Raw genomic sequence first — 22597 nt, forward strand, 5'->3', positions numbered from 1 at the left:
CACCAGAAATGCATGGCTCGTACATGATGGTAGTCATAATATCTTAACAAAAACAAAATTTGGTGGAAACAAGTCATTCGAGTTGTGATGAGATAACATCTATATACCTATCAATTTGTAAGGAGGAAACAATGGACAACACTTCATTTAGATAGGTCATGTTCGCTTAAACTTATCAGCCATAGTAAAGTGTTTTTTTCTCACAACAAATCAGCGAATAATACTTTTCAGCCTGACTTTTTAGCGAAGCGAACATAGCCGATATGCATGAGAGTACCTTGATGAACATGCCCCCTACACATGCCAATGCAATTATGTACCTGGACGCTCTACGCCAAAATGCAGATATGGCAAACAAAAATATTACTAAAAATATATTTATTAATGTAGGCTCTTTATTTGGCGTAGGCATCCTCGGTTGCACCCTATAAAATGGCAGGGAGGAGGCGCAAAGCTTCTTCCACCCCATTCATTGCCACACACCCACAGCAATACACCATACCACTCCCAACGAGTTTCTGATTGTTAGTGCTATTTCATCTCCACTACCAAGCCTTGTATCTTTCCTTCATCCGGCAAGAGAAAAGCCCAACCACTCATCATACAAACCATTTGACGACGACGCCAACCATTTGCTGTTGGTTACTTGCTTGAACTGATCAGCTGTGAGTGATTTATTTTGTTTTGCTTTTTTTTCTTGGAATGATTAATTATAAAGAGCTGCTGTATGGTGCCATGTTTTGTTATATTCTTAACTCGTGAAGTTTAAACAATTACTAAATCCGTTCTAAATTATAGTTTGTTTGACTTTTTTTAACCCCAAGTTTGACCACTCGTCTTATTCAAAAATTTGTGCTAAATATCACTTCTTTTGTTGTGGCTTGCTTTATTAACAAAAGTTCTTCAAAATAACTTAAAATTTGAATATGTTTGCACAAATTTTTTGAATAGGACAAGAGGTCAAACTTGGGGTCAAAAAAGTCTGACGAGTTATAATTTAGAACGGAGGAAGTACATCACATGAGTTTACTCTATAAGAACATACTATACTGGCATTGATACTCTGACTCTGTTCATTTATGTTGTGCATGCGACAGTTTTCCGTACAATAGGTGCTATTTCATAAGCCACCGCTGCAGCTGAAGCAAATATGCCGACTATATATACGTGTGGAGCTTTGATTTACTAATATATAGAATTAAATGGGCAGTTGGGATCATATTCCAGGAACAATCGTTATATTGGGAGATATAGACAAGGCCAGATGTCTTTTAGCTTGTTCTGCATGAGGTTACAAAGAGCATCAGTGTCCTTTAGCTAGCTTCGCGTTGGAGGCTCAGAAATTTTTTTTTTTTTTTTGCAACAGATCTTTCACACACACGGTGCTGTCTTTCCATTTTTTTAAAAGAAAAATATGGTACTACTCAATACTACGTGGTACACGAGTATTTCTCCTTGAGAAATTTCTTGGCCATGAACTATATTGAAGTACTATTATACATTATCTGCCTATACTTGTACTATATTCTAGGACACATCAGTCTGTTCGGCTAGGGCTGAAACGATTGTATACGATTATGGATTATTACTGCTAGCTGATTTAATGTAAAGAAAAATAATATTCTGACTGTAAATTTACGATCACCCAGCGAACAGGCTGACGTCGTGTTAGAACAAGACACGAGACATGTCGTACCTGCAAACGTTTCCTGCCTCCGTCCAAGCCATGCATAGATACATGTGCAGTCCGGCCCCACCGGTCGGCGTGTCAGTCCAGAACAAGGAGGAGACACCCAACCGGGGTCAAATCCCCCCGTTCCGTCCGCTCTGATTTCGGGCACTTTTGCACGGAGCACCCCGAAAAGACCCGAAATCCCGCCGCCGGGCGCGGAACCACACCACCCGCCCCCGCCCACCTCCGTGCTGTTCCATTCCGTCGTTCATCTCCTCCTTATAATCCTCCTCCTCCGCCCGTCGCTCGCCGCACTCACCTCCTCCTCCGCAGTCCCATGAGCCAGGCCGCGCCCGTGGCGAACCCTCCTCGCGCCGCGCCCGCGCCTGTCCATTCCTCCGCCGCCCGCCGCTCCCCCCTCCGCTCCCCTCTGCCGCCGGTGCCCGGAGTGCAGATCCGTCTGACCGCGCCGCTGCTGCTCCCGGTAAGCAGCCCTTCCCTTCCGATGACTGCCTGACCGACCGACCGACTTGTTTCTCGCTTCTTCTTCTGTTTCGTCGCTGTGAGCCTGTGACTGTCTGTACGCAATCAAATTCAAACCTTTCTTCCTGTGGGCTCATGGCGCCTCAAATTCCTCCCTTTCAATAATCCATGCTACTACTGGCTACTGCTACTGTATATGTTTTCCGTACCTTTTCTCCTCCAAAAAATTCGGGATTTTCTCTCTTCTTTTATAAAAGCCACACGCAAGAAACGGCGGTGGGTGTCGGCCGGCCCCTCTAGAATTCTGCTAGAGTAGATGCTGCCTCAGCCGCTTGGTTTCTGCTGATTCCCTTGGCGGTAAAAAAATAATTCCTCCAAGAATCTCTGGTGACTGAGCTACTAAAAAGGGCTCCTGCGTTTTGCTATCGCAGGTTGACTCGCGCGCTGATTCGCCCCCATGGCGGATCGCCGGCACAAATTCACCGCATATATTCTTTCTTTCCTCCTTGCCTTGCCTCTTTCGTGCTACCTCCAGGAGCAGCTTTTTTTTCTTCAATAACAGGTATTAAACAAAACAGCAGCCTTCCCAGAGATTGTTCGCTCGCTCGCTCGCTCTCAGGTGCACCTGGACTCAACAGTCAAAGCACGCATGTTTCTATCCCTCTGCGGCAATGCTTGAACAGTGAGCTCTGTGGATTTGCTTCCGTTTTTAGCTAGTACCAGGTGCAGCGATCCGTGCGGCAATTACTCTGCGCTCCATCCGTCCATGGTGGATTCCTGTTCGGTCCGCCCCGGAAGGCTGCCCCCTGCCCATGCCTTTCTGGGCATCTCTTCTCTTGGCTCTTGCTCGCTCTCCACAGCACCATGTTCTTTCTGCTCTTAGGGACCCTACTTAACTATTCCAGCTAAACAGCCACCACTAATGTGTTTTTCTTCCTCTTTTTTGGGAACCAAAAAAAACCATCCCTATGATTGGCCCAGTATTTCACGAAAGAAATCATATTTGTAAGACTGATGTGTAAAGGGCAGGCCGTGCTAGAGTGGTCACTGCACTGGTAGGTTGTATTGCTAGTCCGAGAGCACCGACAGAGTGGTTGGTTGACCGTTATGGCAATTTCCCCCTTACTCGAAAAAAAGTTTTGCTGTTGTGAACTTTAAGCTTGCAAATTTCCACTCATCATCTGCCTTTGTTGCTATCTTCATGTCTGTTTCTTTAGGATACTGCTTTATCCTTCGTATAATTGTATTGTCAAACCCTGGCACCAACCGGAATCATATAGCCTGGATAGCCAGCAAGCTGCTCTCCGTCTCCTGTCAGTATGTATCCAGCTTTTAGAGGTTTGTCTCATGTTGCGATTCTTGTGCCTAGTCGAATCTCGATCTGGTAAAAAGGTTCATGAATAATACCTTTACTTTATTTGGATTCTGACGGATTACATTAGTATAGGCTGTGTCGGAAAGCAAAGCCTAACTATACCATTTTTCTGTCAATATTGTTTCTAAAGGTGGTTTGCAAAGTAGCCCTATTTTTTTGGCTGTTGGCTTTAGTAGGTGTAGAGTATACTACTTTTGTATTTTTAGCTTTTACTCCCTTTTCCTCTCTGCTATCCAGGCTTGCAATGCTATTCGTTTCATTTCAAGGTTAATGAAATCTGGCCAGTTCTCATGTTTGGCAGTAGAGTTCTGCACCCTTGAATAGATTCCTTGGATTCTGTTGATAGGCTTCCCAATTGTGCCGCAGGTTTGTGTCTTCAGCTCGGTTAGTGGTTGCAAACTGTAGTATTTTGCCATGCATACTATCTTCTAACTTCCATGTATTCGCAGCAGCAATGCCTTCGGTGCTATGCATTTAAAAAAATAGCCCAAAATTGTGCTTGCTTTCATGTACAATTGTTGTGTTTCATCTTACAAGCTTTTGATTGGTTCTTTGTCATCCAACTTACATATCAGTTGATAAATCCGACATTCTGCCAGTAAAGATGCCGATCTGTAGCTGTGAAGAGACTATCCACGAGTTTGAGTTGTTAACACGCGATGCTGGGCGAGTACAGAAGGACACACTGAAAAAGATCCTCGAGTTGAACGCAGATGCTGAATATCTGAAGAAGTTCGGCCTCAATGGCAGGACTGATGTAGAGGGCTACAAATCCTGCATCCCGTTGTGTGCGCACAGTGATCTTGAGCCATACATCCATAGGATTGCTGATGGTGATAGCTCCCCACTCCTCACTGGGAAGCCCGTCACCTCCCTTTCCCTCAGGTAATTACAGTGCTTGAAAAATGTGTCATCTTATTGTTTATATTGGTTTATGGATGTCGGTGTTTGTAACTTGATGTTCTTTCCTTGGATCCAGTTCCGGTACAACACAGGGAAAGCCCAAGTTCTTGCCATTTACTGACGAATTGCTTGAGACCACACTTCAAATATTCCAGACTTCATATGCCTTTAGGAACCGGTAAGCATCTTCATTATGTTACATTTTTCGCAACTAACGCTCCTACTTCTGAATGAGCAGGGTTTTATCTGACCATGTGCAAGATAAAATTTTCTTTATAAGGCTCTAATTAATGTCATGTGCATGTGATTAAACCATTGAATGGTTTTGGATTTTTTACGTCCTAGATTTTAAAACAGTTTTCTTTTGACAGTGAGTATCCAATAGGAAGAGGAAAAGCCTTGCAGTTTATCTATGGTAGCAAGCAAGTGGTAACAAAAGGTGGCATCCTTGCTACAACTGCAACAACAAACTTGTACCGGAAGGCACGTTACAAGGAAGGGATGAAGGATATTCAGTCTCAGTGCTGCAGTCCCGATGAAGTTGTTTTTGGCCCTGACTTCAATCAGTCCGTATATTGTCACTTGCTCTGTGGGCTAATATACTCTGACGAGGTCCATCAGGTGTTCTCGCCATTCGCTCACAGCTTAGTCCATGCATTTCAAACATTTGAGGAGGTTTGGGAAGATCTATGTGCTGACATAAGAGGTGGTGTCCTCTCAGAGAAAGTTACAGTGCCATCTATTCGTGAAGCTGTTACAAAAATCCTGAAGCCCAACCCTGAGCTTGCTGATTTGATCTATAAGAAGTGCACGGGCTTGAGCAACTGGTATGGTGTAATCCCAGCGCTCTGGCCAAATGCAAAGTATGTCTATGGAATCATGACAGGTTCCATGGAGCCATACCTAAAAAAATTGAGGCACTATGCTGGGCACTTGCCTCTGATAAGTGCAGATTACGGTGCATCAGAAGGATGGGTTGGTGCTAATATAAACCCCACACTACCACCTGAACAGGTGACATACGCTGTTCTTCCCCAGACTGGTTATTTTGAGTTCATTCGTTTGGAGAAACCAGAAGGGGAGGAGACGGAGAATAGTGCCTCCATTCATTACATAGAATCAGAACCAGTTGGCCTGACTGAAGTTGAGGTCGGCAAAATCTATGAAGTTGTGATAACTACCTTTGGAGGTACATTCCTTCTCTGTTACTGTACCATTCTTAAATGAGATTACCTATAACAAAGTACAGCATTCATGGTAATTATATCTTCTATTTCTGCCTCAGTCACCTGATTCAGATATGTTACCTTATATCATTTCAGAAGTATAATTATGATGCCTGATGGTTTACGCTATTTATATTTTTCAATGAAAAGCATTTTTGAACAGAACCAAAAAAGCACACAGTTGGGGTGCATACATCGCAGCCTATCCATTAATGTTTGGTTCATATTGTATTAGGTAGCCATAGCTGCACCAATGTTTTTGTCACCAAACGCATTTTTATCCTTTTATTATCTCAGATGGTTAGTTCTAATGCATGTCACAAGCAAATGTATATACATCTACATTTGGATATTGTAAACCTTAGACAAAAATGATTTGAATACAAAAAGTTTGCCTATTAGTTGCTGGAAAAATGTATCATATCTCTGGATACTTTTACAATCCCGGTTTGATTGTGTTGCTGTAGGTCTATATCGCTACCGGCTAGGAGATATTGTGAAGGTAGCGGGTTTCCACAACTCAACACCAGAGCTCCGGTTCATCTGCCGCAGAAGCCTAGTCCTGAGCATCAACATCGACAAGAACACCGAGCAAGACCTCCAGCTTGCTGTTGAGGAGGCAGCAAAGCTCGTGGATGCAGAGAAGCTGGAAATTGTGGATTTCACTAGCTTTGTGGAGAAGTCAAGTGACCCCGGTCGCTATGTCATCTTCTGGGAGCTGAGTTCCGATGCAAGTGAGGATGTCTTACGAAGCTGCGCAAATTGCTTGGACCTAGCCTTTGTTGATGCGGGATATATGGGTTCAAGGAAGATCAGAACCATTGGCCCACTTGAGCTACGGATTCTGAAAAGGGGAACCTTCAAGGAGATCCTAGATCACTTCCTGAGCCTCGGTGGCGCCTTGAGTCAGTTCAAGACACCTCGATTCGTCAGTCCATTGAACGTCAAGGTTCTGCAGATACTAAATAGGAACACCACCAGAAGTTACTTCAGTACCGCCTATGGGCTCTGATAAATACGAAATGCTGCTAGTAGTTCCATGTAATTATCTTTTTTTCACTGTTTCTGTTCTAGTCACCAGATAAAGAAAACAATCTGTCTTAGTCTCTTGCCGTAATACTCATATTCTAGTGGTGCTGGTTGCTAGAATATCTGTAAATCCATATGTAGTTGTAGTTGTAGCAAGTGGTATCAGAAAAGTGAAGCCGCTGCCTGCCTGCCTGTGTTCTGATTTCTGTGCACAGCAAGCAAATGCATTCAGTCTCCACTCTAGACTCAAGAGCACACACAACCAAAACATTTCTGCCTAGCTGGCTATAATGTCTTGGAGTCTTTACTTGAACAAGCAGTTCTGCAGATTTCATGCATCAATCGTAAGTCGTAACATGGGTAGGTAAGCGCTGCTTTATTTCGTCGCTGCACTGTTCCTTTACACTTTAACACTTTGTGGGCTACTTGGATCTAGCTGGGAATCATTCTGTGAAGGTTGCAATCATCCAACAATTGTTGTTGGTACCCATAACAGAGTCAGCGACACCAAGGTAAAGCACTGATTACAGGGAAAGGATTGAAAGGAGCAGTGGTCCATGAGACATGTGAAGTAGAAGGCATCATGCACCTATCTTGTTTGATTAGCTGACAGTTGCAGCACACTGCAATCATACACATATATATATTGTCCCTGAGTATAATACTACTAGTGCTAATCTTTTACTTGTCCTTCAATCAATCAGTTTTACACACATAGAAACGGACAAAACATACATACATAAAATTAAATATGTAACAATCAAAGCACATATAGAACGTGGGGGAAATAGCACTTAGAAATTTAAATACACAAGTCGCCGCCAACGTTAACCGGATACTTGCCCCACTGTCTTGGCAGTTGGCAGTTTGGCACAGAGGCTGCAAGAGAAGATCACAGGGTGTAGTTGACGTCGATGAAGCTGAGGATCTGGTGCACGGCGCCGGCGATGTCCTCCGCCGAGTATCTTGCCTCGCCGACGATCTATCACATCGCAGCGACTTATTCAATTTCAATCCTGATGAAGCTGAAGAAATATATATCTTTATTACCTTTACGTTGAAGGAGTAGAGGACGGTCTGCTCGATGGTGGTGATGTTGGTGTGCAGGATGGACATCTGCATGTCCTCCAGCGCGGCGATGGTCTTGATCAGCTGGCCTGGCCGGCGGCGGGACAGGATCTTGATCATGGCGTCGGCGCCCAGCGCGCGCACCTCGATGTCTGCCAGGCACGACTTGTTGTCGGCCACCTCCTCCCGGAGCCCGCCGCCGGCGTCGACGACGGCGCCGCCTGCCGCTTCCAGGTCCAGTATTATCTTGGCGTCGCCGCCGCCAGACGACACCGGGAAAGGGTGGCTCGGAGGGAAGAACGGCGGCGGCGGGGGCACCTGTGGCTGAGTAGTGGACGTAATTGGCGCGCCGCCGGGCCCTGCTGCGTCCACCACCGGCGGTGGCCGTGGCGCGTCGCCGGACCCTCCGTACAGGCGCCGCCGCTTCTGCGACTCCAGGCACTGGATCAGCTGCTCTAGCTCCCTGATGAACTCGATGGCGCCTCCTATGATCGATGCTTGGTCTCCCTGCACCCAGCATATATACGTGTCACGTGTCAGTCAGTTACAGCGTGCCTGTGTATTTTCTTTTTCCAAGTGACCACTATTATTAGATGAAAATTATCTATTTTGCTTCATCGGGAGACAAGAGAAGTGCACACAGGTTCTGCATGTGCGCCATTGCCGACATTCACAGAACTGTATGTAGAATGCAGTCTACACAGCAGAGTTCAAGTTTAGTGCATAAGGTATTTATGTAGGCTGAAGATTTGATTTAGCTTCAGTTTCAGTTCGAGCTTAGGATTTCAGTACCGCATATGAATTGAGACAATTTAGCGACACAAATTCCAGGCTTTTTCGTTTTAATGTCGGTAAAACATATTAATTTTGATCGTGTTGTATTTGGATAATTCTATATTTATATGCTGGCATCATGTTGTGTTTGTAGCATTATTTCCTTTTATGTTAAGTTTTTTTTTTTTGCGATATTCCTTTTATGTTAAGTTGCACCACCCCAGTCTAAAATCCTGGCTATAAGACACTGCTCCAATCCTATATAACTTTTGAGAGAGTGGAGAGGGAATTAGTTCATTTTCTAACTAATCCACATGTATTGATACGGAACATGTTTCATAATTGTTCTCATAACACTTCTCTACTATTTCTCGTGGCTACTTGTAGTAACCTAACACTTATGCGGTTTGTGTTTTATATGTTCGTGTAACCTTGGTGGTACTCCATTTGATTATACTACCTCCGTTCCGTTCCAAGTTGTAAGTTGTGTTAGCTTTTTTAGGTACATAGCTTTCGATATACACCTAAATATACACTATGTTTTGATACATAGTAAAAGCTATGAAAACAAGAAAAGCTAATAAAACGACCTACAATTTGAAACAGAGAAAGTAGATATATACCCCTTAACCTAGGTCTAGTCAACTTTTTAAAAATAAACTTTGATAGTAATTTTCTTTTCTGAAATCTTAAAAAGATCAATATGTTTAGATTTGCCTTGATCATAATCTCATTTATTTATTACACAAGTTGCATCTCAAAGACCATTACTAGCCAACATCGTCAAGTGCTTCTCCCGTTTCAAATTATAAGACATTTTGACTTTTCTGGATACATTGTTTTTATTATGTATCTAGATATAGTGTATATCTAAGTGCATAGCAAAAAGATATATATCTAAAAAAAATTAAAACATCTTATAATTTGGAATTGAGAGGAGCATTGTTTTAAACCGGAGTAGTTAGCAACAACAATTTCTTACTTGCTCATTATATTACATTCACATTTTTTTTATCGTAGGTAGGTCGTTACAAAGAAGAAAAAAAATGGTGTGTACGACACTTGATTGACAAACCTAAAGTGTCTCAGGTCTCAAAGACTCTAACCAAGTTCATGCTCCCTCTAATTTCGACCAAGTAAGTAGTAAACATATACACCATTAGCTTAATTAGTTTCACTGAATCCATCGTGATGTCTTGATAGTGTATTTATTTGGTATAGAAGTTTAATCAAAGTTATAGAAGTTTAACTTAAAAAGAAAACTATGTAGACTTACATTTTGAAATGAAGGGTCCACCTACGTACCCAAACCTGCCATTACCTGTTCATTACCATCCCTAGCCTATCCAAGCCCAAGTTTTTCAAATTTTGTAGGAAACAATGAAACAACCTGGCCTAGCAATGCAAAATTAAGGCTGAGCTCACATTTGTCCTAGTTTTCCTAAATGAAGGCGATATAGACAATATCGATCTCAACCCATATGGCCTATATATATTGCCCTTTGTTGCCCTACTCACATGGAGGTGCTAAATTATAAGCACTCTTGCCTCAACCCATGTGGTCGTCCGACTTGCCTCACCATGGTCTCGCTTGCTTCAAGTGAGTTCACTCTTGCCACCTACCTTCCCTTTGTCCATCTTGAGCGACGTCCCTAAAACAGGAACACACCACCAAACCCTAATCACTCTAGTTCGTTGTATCCACCGTTGTTTCCCACACCTGCTTCCACCCCTGCACCCCACCTTAGTCCTCCTGGCCTAGCCGCCTCCCAACCACTACCCCCTTCCTAAATTCACCAATGCATGTCCATCCATGGTAACCCAAAACCCTAAAACCGAAGCCCTAACATCGCTACAATTGTGACATGGTGCGGTGATGGCGATGACAACCAGTGCACTCAAACATGCATGATTCACACTTTGTTCACATTCGAATGCCTAGAATCTTGCCAATTTCAAGCATATGGAGTACAGGAGGCATGCCACTTAGATTAGTGTTGCTCCCCTAGTTCCTTAAGGACTCGCTTTGGAATGCAAAAATTTCACATGAAAGAGTCCAATTCAAAGAAGATTCAAGAAAATTTCTCAAAGGGGGCCCTCAATTTTGTTGAAACCATCGATGTTGGAGGATTGTGTAAGATGAGGTGACCATTATTAATTTCCACTAATAAAATACAAAATGATCGTGCTTTGTTGATGTGTAGCTAGATATATTTAATCAATGGGAAAAAAATTAATTGAAGTTACTTTCGTCTAATTAAATGATATAAGGCTGAAATGTGAGTGCAATTGCAGCAAAGAAGAGAGTGTAAAAAATCATCTGCAGGGTCTGAGTGAACGTACCCTATGGACGTAGGATCCTGGCATGAGTGACCTGAGGATCCTGAGGTACTCGTTCATCTGGCGCCGGCGGTTGCGCTCGACGGCGATGTGCGTCATGCGCTGGCTCTCCACCTCCTCGCTGGTCTTCGCCGTCCGCGGGCGCTTCCGGCGGCCGCTCTTCCCCTGGTCCCCGGCCTTGTCCGCGCGGCCACTGCCGTCGCCCTGCTGAACCAGCGTGGTGCTCTCGGAGACGCCGCCGCCGGCTCCACCGTCCTCGGCCGTCGTCTTGCTGCCCGCCGCCTCACGGTCCGCGTGGTGCTGCGGCTGCGGGAGGGTCGCTGGCAGCGACTGGAACCTGAAGAAGTATCCGTCGTCGTCGTCGACGTCGTCCGCTTCCTCGCCGCCCGGCTCCTGGCCGGCCGACGCGGCGGCGGGCTGGTTGAGCGCGAGCTTGGGGCCGAAGTCGGCGAACTGCAGCACGTCGGAGAAGCTGAGCTTGTCGAACGACACCTCCTGCTGACTCTGAGTCGGCTGCGGTGGTGGTGCTGGTGCGGACGGCGCGTGCGCGTGGTGGCCAAGCATGTAGTCGACCATCTCGGCCCCGCCGGCGTGCTGCTGGTCTTCCGGCGCCGCGCCGTCCAACGGCGCGAAGCTGTCGAGGTGGCCGTGGTGACTCCCCTGCTGCTGCGAACGGAACGGAAGCGCGCGCCATTTGCAAACAAGGATCGATACGTATCAGAGTTCAGAGATCATCAACCATTGAGCAGATACTAGATAGAGAACTAAGAAAGCAAGAAGCTAGTTCAAATTTCAGAGGTGTGAAAACATGCATGCATTGATGCATGTGAACCGGCCGCGCGCACGCATGCTGCGATGCATACCTCTTTGTCCATGATGATCAGGTCGAGGAGCAGCGTAGGTGCTTTGATGAACTCACGATGGACACATGCAGGTCGCTAGGCAGGCAGGCAGGCTCACAGGTGGTGCGTGTGCATGGCCGAGGCAGGCAGCAGCAGCTAAATAAACAAGAAGAAGCAAGGCACTCAATGAAAGAACTCAGCAGCGATCAGTCACTGATCACCATGCATCATGCATGTTCTGTACTTGTATAGGATCGTTTGCAGGAACACTGAGAGGTAGCTAACACAAGGAGCGAGGGCGAGCCAGCGGCGGCCGGGGGCACTTGAGGAAGACGAAGCTAATTAAGGAGACAAACTAAGCTAGCTTCTCGTGCTTGAGCATGGCGGACAGGGAGGGAGAGAGGAGGCTAGCTCAGCTCTTGATGGTGGAGGCGTGCGTGCGTAGGACGGACGAGCGAGGCTGATGAATTCGGCCACCGCGGTGGCCGCCTCCAAGTCCGCTCCGCTCCGGCCGGTGAGTTATGTTGTTCACATGCGCGACGCTCCCCGCCTCTGCTTTTTTTCGTCTCCATCGGCACGGCGGTCTTAGTCGTCTTAGCTTCCTCTCTCCGCCGCCGCCGCCGCTGCGTCATGGATGCAGGATGATCACGGGCGGGTGCCTCTTCTTTTTTCTCGCTTTTTTCTTTCTTGGCATGAGATGCATGGGTGCAGATTTATAAAGGTCGCCGCGCCGACGCCGACGCCGACGCCGCCCGTGATAATTCCCTCCCTCACCTTCTCTGGCTCTCTCTTTGGCCTCTTGGATGATCAGGAGTTCAGGATCAGCTCAGCTAACGACAACGAATTAGGCAGGGCCAGAGGAGAGAGATGGACGGTGGGCGAGACATGACGTCATGAGAATTACCAGGTGGGCTGCCACAAGAAGCCCTCAAGCAAGGCCCAGGCCGACGCTGGCCCAGGGACCGATGGATGAATATAACGTGCTTCTCTGTAGACGTGGGCCAAGTACTCGCATTTCCTTTTCCTGGAGTAATGGGCTCTCTGTTGGATGGAATACAGGCAGTGCCTTTGACCTTGCAGCCTCGCGCCAGGCCCATGCTTACGGCCTCATTGGCGCAGCCCTTTGCTCCGACAAGGGGAAAAAAGGGCCATTCCCCTCCAACCCCCCCCCCCCCCCCCCCCCCCCTTTAAAAAAATAAATAAAGAAACGACGACAACTCATGTGCACCTTTGCAAAACTCAAAGATTCTCCTTTTCTTTTCTGGAAAAAGGTATCAACAATCAAATTAAAAGAATTGCTCTGAGAAACAACGAAAGATATTGTTACACAACTCTCGAGTTGGAGACAGCAGTGAGCCCCTCTATGTCAGCAAAATTTATAGCGTAAACCTGAAGGTAGGTTCAAACATGCAATCATTCTCAAATATTTGTCTGTTGAAAAAATTTGAGACGATGCACATTTATATATATGTATTGTTGCAAAAGTTGAGATTCAAAATCACTCTAGAAACAAAATGCTTGCAAAAATAACAAAATCGGAGTGCATGTGCACTGTTGAAAGACGAAATTACTGAGAGTTTGTCTTGTGCATATGCACCTGAATAATATTTTAGGGTGAATTTTTTCTAGATCAAGTTTGAATCTCAATTTTGTAACAAGTTACATATATGGACACATTATAGATGTGCATCGTTTCAAAAAATTTCAAACGATAGAAGTATGTTTTTTAAAGGTTTATATGCTTACACCTATCTTTAGGTTTACACTACATTTTTTTCATACATCTCAACGCACTGATTATTCTCTCTAAAAAAACAATGATTGAGCTGGTACACGGCTAAGGACAGGTTGGTGCGAGTCTCTCTATACTGTTGAACATATGTACTCCTGCAGTTGACCCTACCGCTGGCTGCTCTGTAGTACGGAGTACCTGTACCCACTGGGCCTAATTTTTCTTCAAATGCAACAAATTAAATCTATAATACTAACATTTATGGTACTAAATAAACATTTATAAATATTTGTTATAGTTATCTATATGAAAACCATCAGTGTAAATAATATTTGTCATAAATCTCTCACAACTTAAAAAACAGTAAAGTGTGGACAACTTCTTCGTGCAACGAAAAGTTTCGCGTTGTCGTCCTACCGTCCCGGTGCGATCCCCCGCGCCGACAAGTGGGCGTGCGATCCCCCACAACCTCCCCATCTCGCGTCCTCTCTCTTCTTCGAGGGTTTGGTCGCCGCCATGGCGAACCGCCCGCCCTACTCCGCAGCCATGACCCACAACTAGAGCGCGCGCGAGCGCAGACACAGGACACAACCGAGCACGGAGCAACGCCGCCCTCCCTAGTAGCGCCGCCCGACCACACGCCCACTGCCCCAATCCTGCCGGGCCACGTCGCAGACTCGCCGCCTGTTACCATTCGCCTTGGCAGATCCGGCATGGAATGCGGATCCTTGCCGATTTGTTCCCGGCGGCGCATCAGAAGGTGGGATCTCTACTTCTGACATCAATCACTGGCGCACTCTCTCGGTTTCATCCGTTGGAGACGAGGACCCCGATGAAGACCCAACAGGTATGCCCACCCTTCTCTTCCCTTCGTGTTGTGTGAAACCGAGCACCCGAACCCTAGCTATATTTGCATTCAGATCTGATCTAATTACAAGTGTATACATGTATCCCTTTCAAAGATATCAGAGGTACATGTGCATGCCCAATGTCCTTTACTGGATCCGCACCTACGATTCTGTGTGCTTTGATCTGCTTTTCTCTTAATGTTCTAGCCCTTGTGCTCCTCATCCTTCTATTGTATTAATGGACGAACCTACATCAGGATTGGATGCTAGATCTACAGCCATTGTAATGAGGACAATGCGTAATATTGTTAACGCAGGATGGACCATTGTTTGCACAATCCATCAGCCAAGTATTGACATATTGGAATCATTTGATGAGGTAAAGGGAGTAACTGAGAAGTCATTATCTAAGCTATTGATTATATAAACATGAGAGTGGGTTAATACTGACAAACATTCTAAAAATCTTACATATCTATGATGAAATCTCCACTAATTAGTTATGCTTATGGACTTTCAGTTTCCGAAGTAAAACACTATGATGTTAAATCTAATTTAGGAGTAACAATCATCGTGATAAGAAATTTTAGTCTGAACTCTGATTGGTGGAAGTTCCATTGTTCTCATTTACTTAACCTACTATTTTCCCCATGATAGTACTATGTATAATATGATTACAATGCTTAACTTGCATATGTTGCTCAGCTTTTATTCGTGAAGCATGGAAGGCAGCTTATATATGCTGGTCCCTTAGGTGCCAAATCGCGTAATCTCGTTGACTTTTTAGGTATGTTCTGCGGTATGTGTTTTCTGACTTGCACAAACTTAATCAAAGCCTCTGTCCTTACACTCTCATATTCGGGAATAGGCAATTCCAGGAGTGCCTAAAATTAGGGACGGCTATAATCCTGCTGCATGGATGTTGGAAGTTACAAGCACTCAAATGGAGCAGATTCTTGGAGTGGATTTCGCTGAATACTATTAGCAATCAAAATTATTTCAGTAAATATAATATACCCTTTTAAAATTCTCTTAGGGCCTGTTTGGACCCTATTAATTGAAACCAAAATCTAGAAAATGCTTCCCATTTTATTATTATATTACTTTTCAAATCCTCTTCCTAGGAACCAAATAGGGCCTTAGGTTTTCGTATTCACCTTTTCCTCACCATGTGTTTATGCTATTGTAGAGAAATCATTGAGGCCCTGAGCAGACCGAGCAATGAATCGAAAGAATTTACTTTCGCCACGAAGTACGCTCAACCATGTTCTCAGTATATTGCTTGCTTATGGAAGCAAAACTTACCGTACTGAAGGAACCCTTAGTACACCGTCATTAGATTCTTCTACACAATTATTATTTCCTTGATGTTTGGGACCATCTGCTGGAAATTCAGTTCTAGAAGGTATGCTCCCTGATTGATTTTCCTGCTAGCAATTTATATGAATACTTACACATGGTTCTCTTTCTGGTGAACTGAACCGAGCACAATTTTTGTTGATATGTAATTGCCAGGGAGACCCAACATGATATATTCAATGCCATGGGTGCCATGTATGTAGCGGTGCTGTTCATAGGAATTATCAACGCCACTTCTGTTCAGCCTGTGATCTCCATCGGAAGATTTGTATCATACAGAGAGCGAGCTGCTAGGATGTACTCAACATTGCCTTTTGCATTTTCTCTGGTAATTCCTGTTAGAGTGTTATCCCCCCTTAGATTTCGTTATTGTTCATAACATTGTGCTAACAATGGGTCCCACTAACAATTACTCTTTGGCAGGTCATGGTGGAGTTCCCTTACATCCTTTCTAATAATTCAATTATGCCTATTATGCTGCCAGATAATTGGTTATTGGTCAAACAGTGTGAGCCATTTTTTCAAAGAACTGTTGAAAGGTCCTAATATGGCTAGAGGGGGGTGAATAGCATATTTAAATGTCTACAAATCAACTAGAGCAATTTGATTAGTATGACAAATAGCGTAATGCAAACTTGCTCTAGCTCTACAAGGGTTGCAAGCCACCTATCCAATAATTCTAGTTGCAATGATTACTTAGGCACACAAACTTGCTATGTAAATACTCACTAAGTGTTCTCAATCTTGCTACTCTAAAGAGCTCAACTAGATGAATGTAAATAATAAAGCAAGCTCTCAATTCTAATTACACTAAAGAGCTTGTATCAACTAGTTTGCAAGAAAGTAATCAAGTAAGTAGGGTGATTATACCGCCATGTAGGGGATGAACCAATCACAAGATGAAGATCAAGCCAATCACTGGGATAATGCAAATGACAAGAGACAATCAATTTTCTCCCGAGGTTCACGTGCTTGCCAACACGCTACGTCTCCGTTGTGTCGACCAACACTTGATGGTTCGGCGGCTAAGAGGTATTTCATAAACCTTGTCCACATGATAGGACACCGCAAGAACCAACACACAAGTGAGGTAACTCAATGACACGAGCAATTTACTAGAGTTACCTTTCGGCACTCCGCCGGGGAAGGTACAACTCCCCTTACAATCACCGGAGATGGCCACGAATAATCACCAACTCATACTGATCCTCCACCGCTGCTCCAACCGTCTAGATGGTGGCAACCACCAAGAGAAACAAACGAAATCCACAGCGCAACATGAATACCAAGTGCCACTAGATGCAATCACTCAAGCAATGCACTTGGATTCTCTCCTAATCTCACAATGATGATGGATCAATGATGGAGATGAGTGGGAGTACTTTGGCTAAGCTCACAAGGTTGCTATATCAATGAAAATGTGCAAGAGTTGTGGCTTGAGCCGGCCTGGGGCTATAAATAGAGCCCCCATCAAATAGAGCCGTTATACCCCTTCACTGGGCAAAACACGCTCTGACCGGACGCTCCGGTCATATTGACCAGACCCTGGACTCAGCATCAATATCTCCATCCCTCTATAGCATCGATCCCAGATACCGAAAGGTATCCTTCATAGGCACTACTTGATCTTACAAACTCATATCTCCCTTCTCCTATACAACTCTGCTAAAGCCGCATCTTATGTATTCAGTTTTAGTTCTGCTCAATCTAAAACATTTAGACTCAAGGGTCTACCGCCATAACTCTAGTTTCCTATTTACTCCCGCCTGACTTCCGTCCACTAACACTACATCATCAGCGAACAATATACACCAAGGGATATCCCCTTGTATGTTCCTGGTAACCTCATCCATTACCAAGGCAAAGAGATACGGGTTTAAGGCTAACCCTTGATGAAGTCCAATTTTAATCAGGAAGTAATCTATGTTATCATTGTTTGTTTGAACACTAGTCACAACATTGTTGTACATGTCCTTGATGAGGGTCACATACTTTGATGGGACTTTATGTTTGTCCAAAGACCACCACATAATATTTCTTGGTATCTTGTTATAAGCCTTCTCTAAGTCAATGAAAACCTAGTGGAGGTCCTTCTTCTGCTCTCTAAACCGCTCCATAACATGTCTTATTAAGAAGATTGCTTCTATGGTTGACCTTTCGGGCATGAAACCAAATTAGTTTGTTGATATCTGTGGCGTTCCTACATCCTCACAGGCGCAGCTCGATGACTCTCTCCCATAATTTTATAGTGTGGCCCATCAACTTAATTCTTCGATAATTAGTGCAACTTTGGATATCTCCCTTGTTCTTGTAGATTGGTACCAATATGCTTCTTCTCTACTCCTCAGGTATCTTATTCAATCGAAAGATATTGTGGAACATATTGGTTAGCCATACTATAGCTATATCCCCGAGACATCTCCACACCTTGATTGGAATACCATCAGGGCCTATCGCTTTGCCCCCTTTCATCCTTTTCAAGGCCTCTCTGACCTCTGATTCTCTAATCCTCCGCACAAAGTGCCTGTTAGTATCATCAAACGAGTGATCCAACTGAACGGTGGTGTTCTTGTTCTCACTATTGAATAATTTATCAAAATACTCTTGCCATCTATGTCTGATCTCATCCTCCTTCACAAAGAGCTGCTTCCTCTCATCCTTTATGCACTTGACTTGGTTGAAGTCCCCTGTCTTCTTATCGTGAGCCCTAGCATCCTATAAATGTCATTCTCTCTTTCCTTCGTACTTAAACATTGGTAAAGGTCCTCATAGGCCCACCCCTTTGCCTCACTCATCGCTTGTTTTGCAGTCTTCTTTGCCACCTTGTACTTCTCTATGCTGTTTGCACACCTGTCATAATACAAGCGCTTATAGCACTCCTTCTTTTCCTTAATAGCCTTTTACACATCTTCATTCCACCACCAAGTGTCTTTGAGTCGCATCCGCTCCCTTTGGTCACTCCGAGCACCTCTAAAGCAACCTTCTGAATGCATGTTACCATCTTCTCCCACATGTTGTTTGTATCACCTTCATCATTCTAATGGCCCTCTTCAATGACCTTTTCCTTAAAGACCTTTGATGCCTCCCCTTCTAATTTTCACCACTTCGTTCTAGCAACCCTAGCTTGTTTGTTCCCACGAGCTTGCACCAGAAAGCTGAAGTCAGCCACCACCAGCTTGTGTTGAGCGACCATATATTCTTTAGGTATCACCTTATAGTCCATGTATGTTCGTTTATCCCTCCTTGTAAGGACAAAGTCGATTTGACTAGAGTACTGGCTGCTACTAAAGGTCACTAAATGGGATTGTCTCTTACGGAAGAAAGTGTTAGCTACCATCAGATCAAAAGCTATGGTGAAGTCTAAGACTTCCTCTCCCTCTTGGTTCCTACTACCATATCCGAAGCCCTCATGAACCGCCTCAAAACTTGCACTTGATGTACCTACATGGCCATTAAGATCACCTCCTATAAAGAGCTTCTCGTTACTAGGGACAGCTCTAACCAAACGATCTAAGTCTTCCTAGAAAAGTCACTTAGCACTCTCATCATGGCCTACTTGGGGGCATACGCACTAATTGCGTTTAAGATCATATCACTAATGACAAGTTTAACTAAGATGATCCTATCCCCTTGCCTTCTCACCTCCACCACACCATCCTTGAGGCTCTTATCAATCAAAACTCCTACTCCATTTTTATTTGAAGTTGTCCCTGTGTACCAGAGCTTGAAGCCGGTATTGTCCACCTCCTTCGTCTTCTACCCCTTCCATTTAGTCTCTTGGTGGACGCATAAGATATTTACACGTCTCCTAACCGCTGTGTGCACTAACTCTCTTAACTTACCTATAAGGGACCCTACATTCTAGCTACCTAAATGGAACCTAGTTGGCTCGACTAGCTTCCTTACCCTTCGCACCCGCCGAGGTAGGTGTGAAGACCCTTGCTCATTTTGCACCACACTCGGGCGCCGATGTGGCGCGCCACTAAGGATGCGACGACCCGATCCTTGCTCACTTGACACAATGTCCAGATCGTGACACGGCGCGTCATGGGGGTGACGACCCGGCCCTTGCTCATGGGAGCTCTCGTTGCATGCTAACTGAAAACTGTGGGCATGGAGATGGCGCATGGGAGCTCTCGTTTTGTAGCTGACAGACCGCGTGGGGAATCAGTTGGGGTTTGGATTTGGATTCAGTACTGCTTTGGTGGATTGAGAATGATTTGCTGTCAACAAACTGTCATTTGGATAGGGTTCTCATATTTTTGGCAATGTTGTGTTACTCAAGTTGCCTTGATGCGGTCTGGAGCTAGGCAAATTTTTATGCACATATGTGGCTTCTCTCAGGATTTGTAGTTTTCAGGAACTTTGGACCATGGTGCTTTGGTGCAACTTTGGAAAAAAAAAACCAGGGATCATTCTTTTGTACTAATATGGGCGTTTGTATATCAGGTTGATTAGTGAAGTTTAGTTTTAGCTAAATAAAACCTTACATCTCAAAATTGATGTCATCAGCCATATGTAATATGTGCAAACTTATTCCTTTTGGGAGAAAATTTTCATGAACATGAGGTTTTTCTCTATTTATGTCTATGCATAATTCACTTAAGCCTACATTATTTAGACAGTATGGAACGTTGAGTTTTTTTCCTCACTTGTCTTGTTTATGCAGACTGACAAGTTCTTGATAATATTCAGTTAATGTATTCTTCAATTTTTAATTTGTGCAGACCACTCTTTAAAAATGCAGATCTTTGAGAAGCTTGTGCAGGTGTGTATTGAAACTTCACACTATGATATATGATCACTCATATGAAAAGCTCAACCATCAGCGACAGGCTTAGCTCTTTTAATCCTGATGCATAACCAATTGAGGAACATCAGCGAAGGGTTCAAAAATTGCATAACTAATTGACGACCATCAGATCTCCGAAAGGGCAGTGGTAGCATAAATAGTGTCAAGCTTAGCAGTGGCAGCATTGTGTTCATGGCAAGAATTCTCCATGCTTTTCACCTCTGCCTGAGAGCGATTAATGGTTCTAGGATTCTATTGGTTCTTTTTTTTTTGGGTGCTCGTCCTTGCTAAATTAGCAAACCATCAACCCATCAGCTTCCTTTTCTGTTCTTGGACCTTTGTTACGTGTGTCGACCATTAATACATGATTGTTTAATCACTAGCTGTTTGTCTTCAGCTCTGTATGGACCTTTCTGTAACTTGTCTTATCGCATCTTACAGAAAAGGGCAAAGGGGAGCTTGTGGTACAAAATCAACTTGGGCCTTGTTTAGTCACCTCCAAATTTTAAGTTTTTTCACTCTCTTTTCATCACATCAATTTTTAGACGCATGCATGGAACATTAAATGTAGGTAAAAAAATAACTAATTGTACAGTTTGGTTATAAATCACGAGACGAATCTTTTAAACCTAGTTAGTCCATGATCGGACAAAGTTTGTTAAATACAAACAAAACGTGCTACAGTATCCAAATTGTAAAAATTTATAATCTAAACAAGGCCTTGGAGAAATTGTAACTGCAACTCGCCGTTGGGACTGCGAGAGGAGGTCCAATCGAATTGTAACTGAATCATTGTTTTTTTTTTTGGCTAAACTGATTTTAGCCGGACTCAAACTTGTTTTTTCTATGCATTCATTGTATTACTGATCACTGAAGTGGTATAGTAGTAGCCATTTGTTTTCTTTTTTTTTTTGCATGGCCTAATGTCGTTCTCTGTACGGCAATAGGTACGAAGGTAGATCAACGACTGCAATGGCCATCCATCTAAAATAGTACCTGCTATTCAGTCAGCAATGTCTCCTCATTTTGCAAATGCTCATATGTTTGTGTCCACTAATCTCACAAGGCATGAGAGGACATAGAAAATGTGTACCAAAAACAGGAACATGAATATGTTGTCTAGAATTAAGAAAAGCCTTTTTCTCACAATTTTATGATTTCTCACAATCTGCTGTCTAGCGTAACAATATTTTGATTTCTCACGATCATATTAGTTTGCCGCATGCCATTGATTTTGACTTGGCTACCAGTTATCTCTTGCTCCTGTTGCAACGTACGGGCACTCATCTATTATCTAAAATATAAAGAAGGGTGGCTTTGGTATACCAGTCGAGATGGTTCTAAAAGATTGAGGAATTAATTAATCTTGTTATGGTGATATGAACTTTTATGTGTGTATGCACAAATGTACAATACTATAAATGCATATCTTGATGTTTGCAAACTATCAATGAAAATTTTAGCGAAGCACAAAATTCATTTTGTAATATTGACATTCCGAACATGACGCTCGCATTATTGTTTTTTTAATAATACAACACGTTCATGCTCAAATTATCAGGGCATTATTTGTTCCCATTGCAACGCACGAAAATGTCTATACTGTAGAGTTTGTGAGCCTGCGACGTCACACTCTTCGTGACTATGTTAATTTCACGAACTTTATATTTTGGATTAAATATTACTTTAATGTTGAATTTCACAGTATCGTTATCTTTATCGTGCTATCAGTGTGTTTTTAATACAAAGTTTAGTTGTCCCGTAGTAACGCACGGACACGCTACCTAGTTTAGTTAAACTTACTCCATCCGTTCATAAAAGAGTGTAATTGAAGCACAGTGTCATAGTTTAGTGTCTTAAGTTTGATCAATTATAGATAAAAAAATATCAATATTTATAATTTCAAATAAATATCATTGGATTAATTATGAAATGTATTTTTATAATAAATTATTTTGGAGCGGTAAATGTGAATAGTATTCACTAAAAGTTTAGTTAAACATGTACTACTTTTGGCGGCCCGTAATACGTAGTTACGTTCTTTTATAGACGGAGAGAGTAACACAGTTCGATTAATCTAAACCTATAATTGCGTCGACACCGAGGCCGTATTTCTGAATTTAATATGCAGACACTTTTTCCCCCAAATAAATG

General features: G+C 43.6%; 2 protein-coding genes across 14 annotated transcripts; one reads left to right on the top strand and one right to left on the bottom strand.

The window, feature by feature from the left end:
- Positions 1-478: 478 nt before the first annotated feature.
- On the top strand, positions 479-6890 carry LOC136514881 (jasmonoyl--L-amino acid synthetase GH3.5-like). Of its 12 annotated transcripts, XM_066508589.1 has the most exons (7): positions 479-665; positions 1098-1290; positions 3816-3914; positions 4106-4415; positions 4510-4611; positions 4805-5622; positions 6127-6890. In XM_066508589.1, the coding sequence occupies exons 4-7, from the start codon at positions 4135-4137 to the stop codon at positions 6669-6671; spliced, it is 1746 nt and encodes a 581-aa protein (XP_066364686.1). In that variant the 5' UTR covers positions 479-665; positions 1098-1290; positions 3816-3914; positions 4106-4134; the 3' UTR covers positions 6672-6890. The 12 variants fall into 12 exon arrangements, with proteins under 12 accessions (XP_066364686.1, XP_066364687.1, XP_066364682.1 ...); XM_066508590.1 differs by lacking the exon at positions 3816-3914; XM_066508585.1 differs by lacking the exons at positions 1098-1290; positions 3816-3914 and adding an exon at positions 3373-3493.
- A 181-nt stretch (positions 6891-7071) lies between these two features.
- On the bottom strand, positions 7072-12256 carry LOC136514883 (transcription factor FAMA-like). Of its 2 annotated transcripts, none has more exons than XM_066508598.1 (4): positions 11734-12256; positions 10874-11533; positions 7739-8263; positions 7072-7670 (listed from the first exon to the last, which is right to left on the bottom strand). In XM_066508598.1, exons 1-4 carry the CDS (start codon positions 11743-11745, stop codon positions 7581-7583), a joined length of 1287 nt encoding a protein of 428 aa, XP_066364695.1. In that variant the 5' UTR covers positions 11746-12256; the 3' UTR covers positions 7072-7580. The 2 variants fall into 2 exon arrangements, with proteins under 2 accessions (XP_066364695.1, XP_066364694.1); XM_066508597.1 differs by having other exon boundaries at positions 10874-11536; positions 11734-12255.
- Between the last annotated feature and the right edge of the window lie 10341 nt (positions 12257-22597).

Source organism: Miscanthus floridulus, chromosome 17 (genome assembly GCF_019320115.1).
Source record: "Miscanthus floridulus cultivar M001 chromosome 17, ASM1932011v1, whole genome shotgun sequence".
Lineage (NCBI taxonomy): Eukaryota > Viridiplantae > Streptophyta > Magnoliopsida > Poales > Poaceae > Miscanthus > Miscanthus floridulus.

What these genes read in the sequence shown, in the direction of transcription:
- LOC136514883 (XM_066508597.1), bottom strand. An exon ending in CAGGATCCTACGTCCATAGG is followed by an intron (nt 8,264 to 10,873) that starts GTACGTTCACTC and finishes TGCTGGGTGCAG; the next exon opens with GGAGACCAAGCATCGATCAT. An exon ending in TCTACTCCTTCAACGTAAAG is followed by an intron (nt 7,671 to 7,738) that starts GTAATAAAGATA and finishes GCGATGTGATAG; the next exon opens with ATCGTCGGCGAGGCAAGATA.
- LOC136514881 (XM_066508585.1), top strand. An exon ending in GTCACCTCCCTTTCCCTCAG is followed by an intron (nt 4,416 to 4,509) that starts GTAATTACAGTG and finishes CCTTGGATCCAG; the next exon opens with TTCCGGTACAACACAGGGAA. An exon ending in TCATATGCCTTTAGGAACCG is followed by an intron (nt 4,612 to 4,804) that starts GTAAGCATCTTC and finishes TTCTTTTGACAG; the next exon opens with TGAGTATCCAATAGGAAGAG.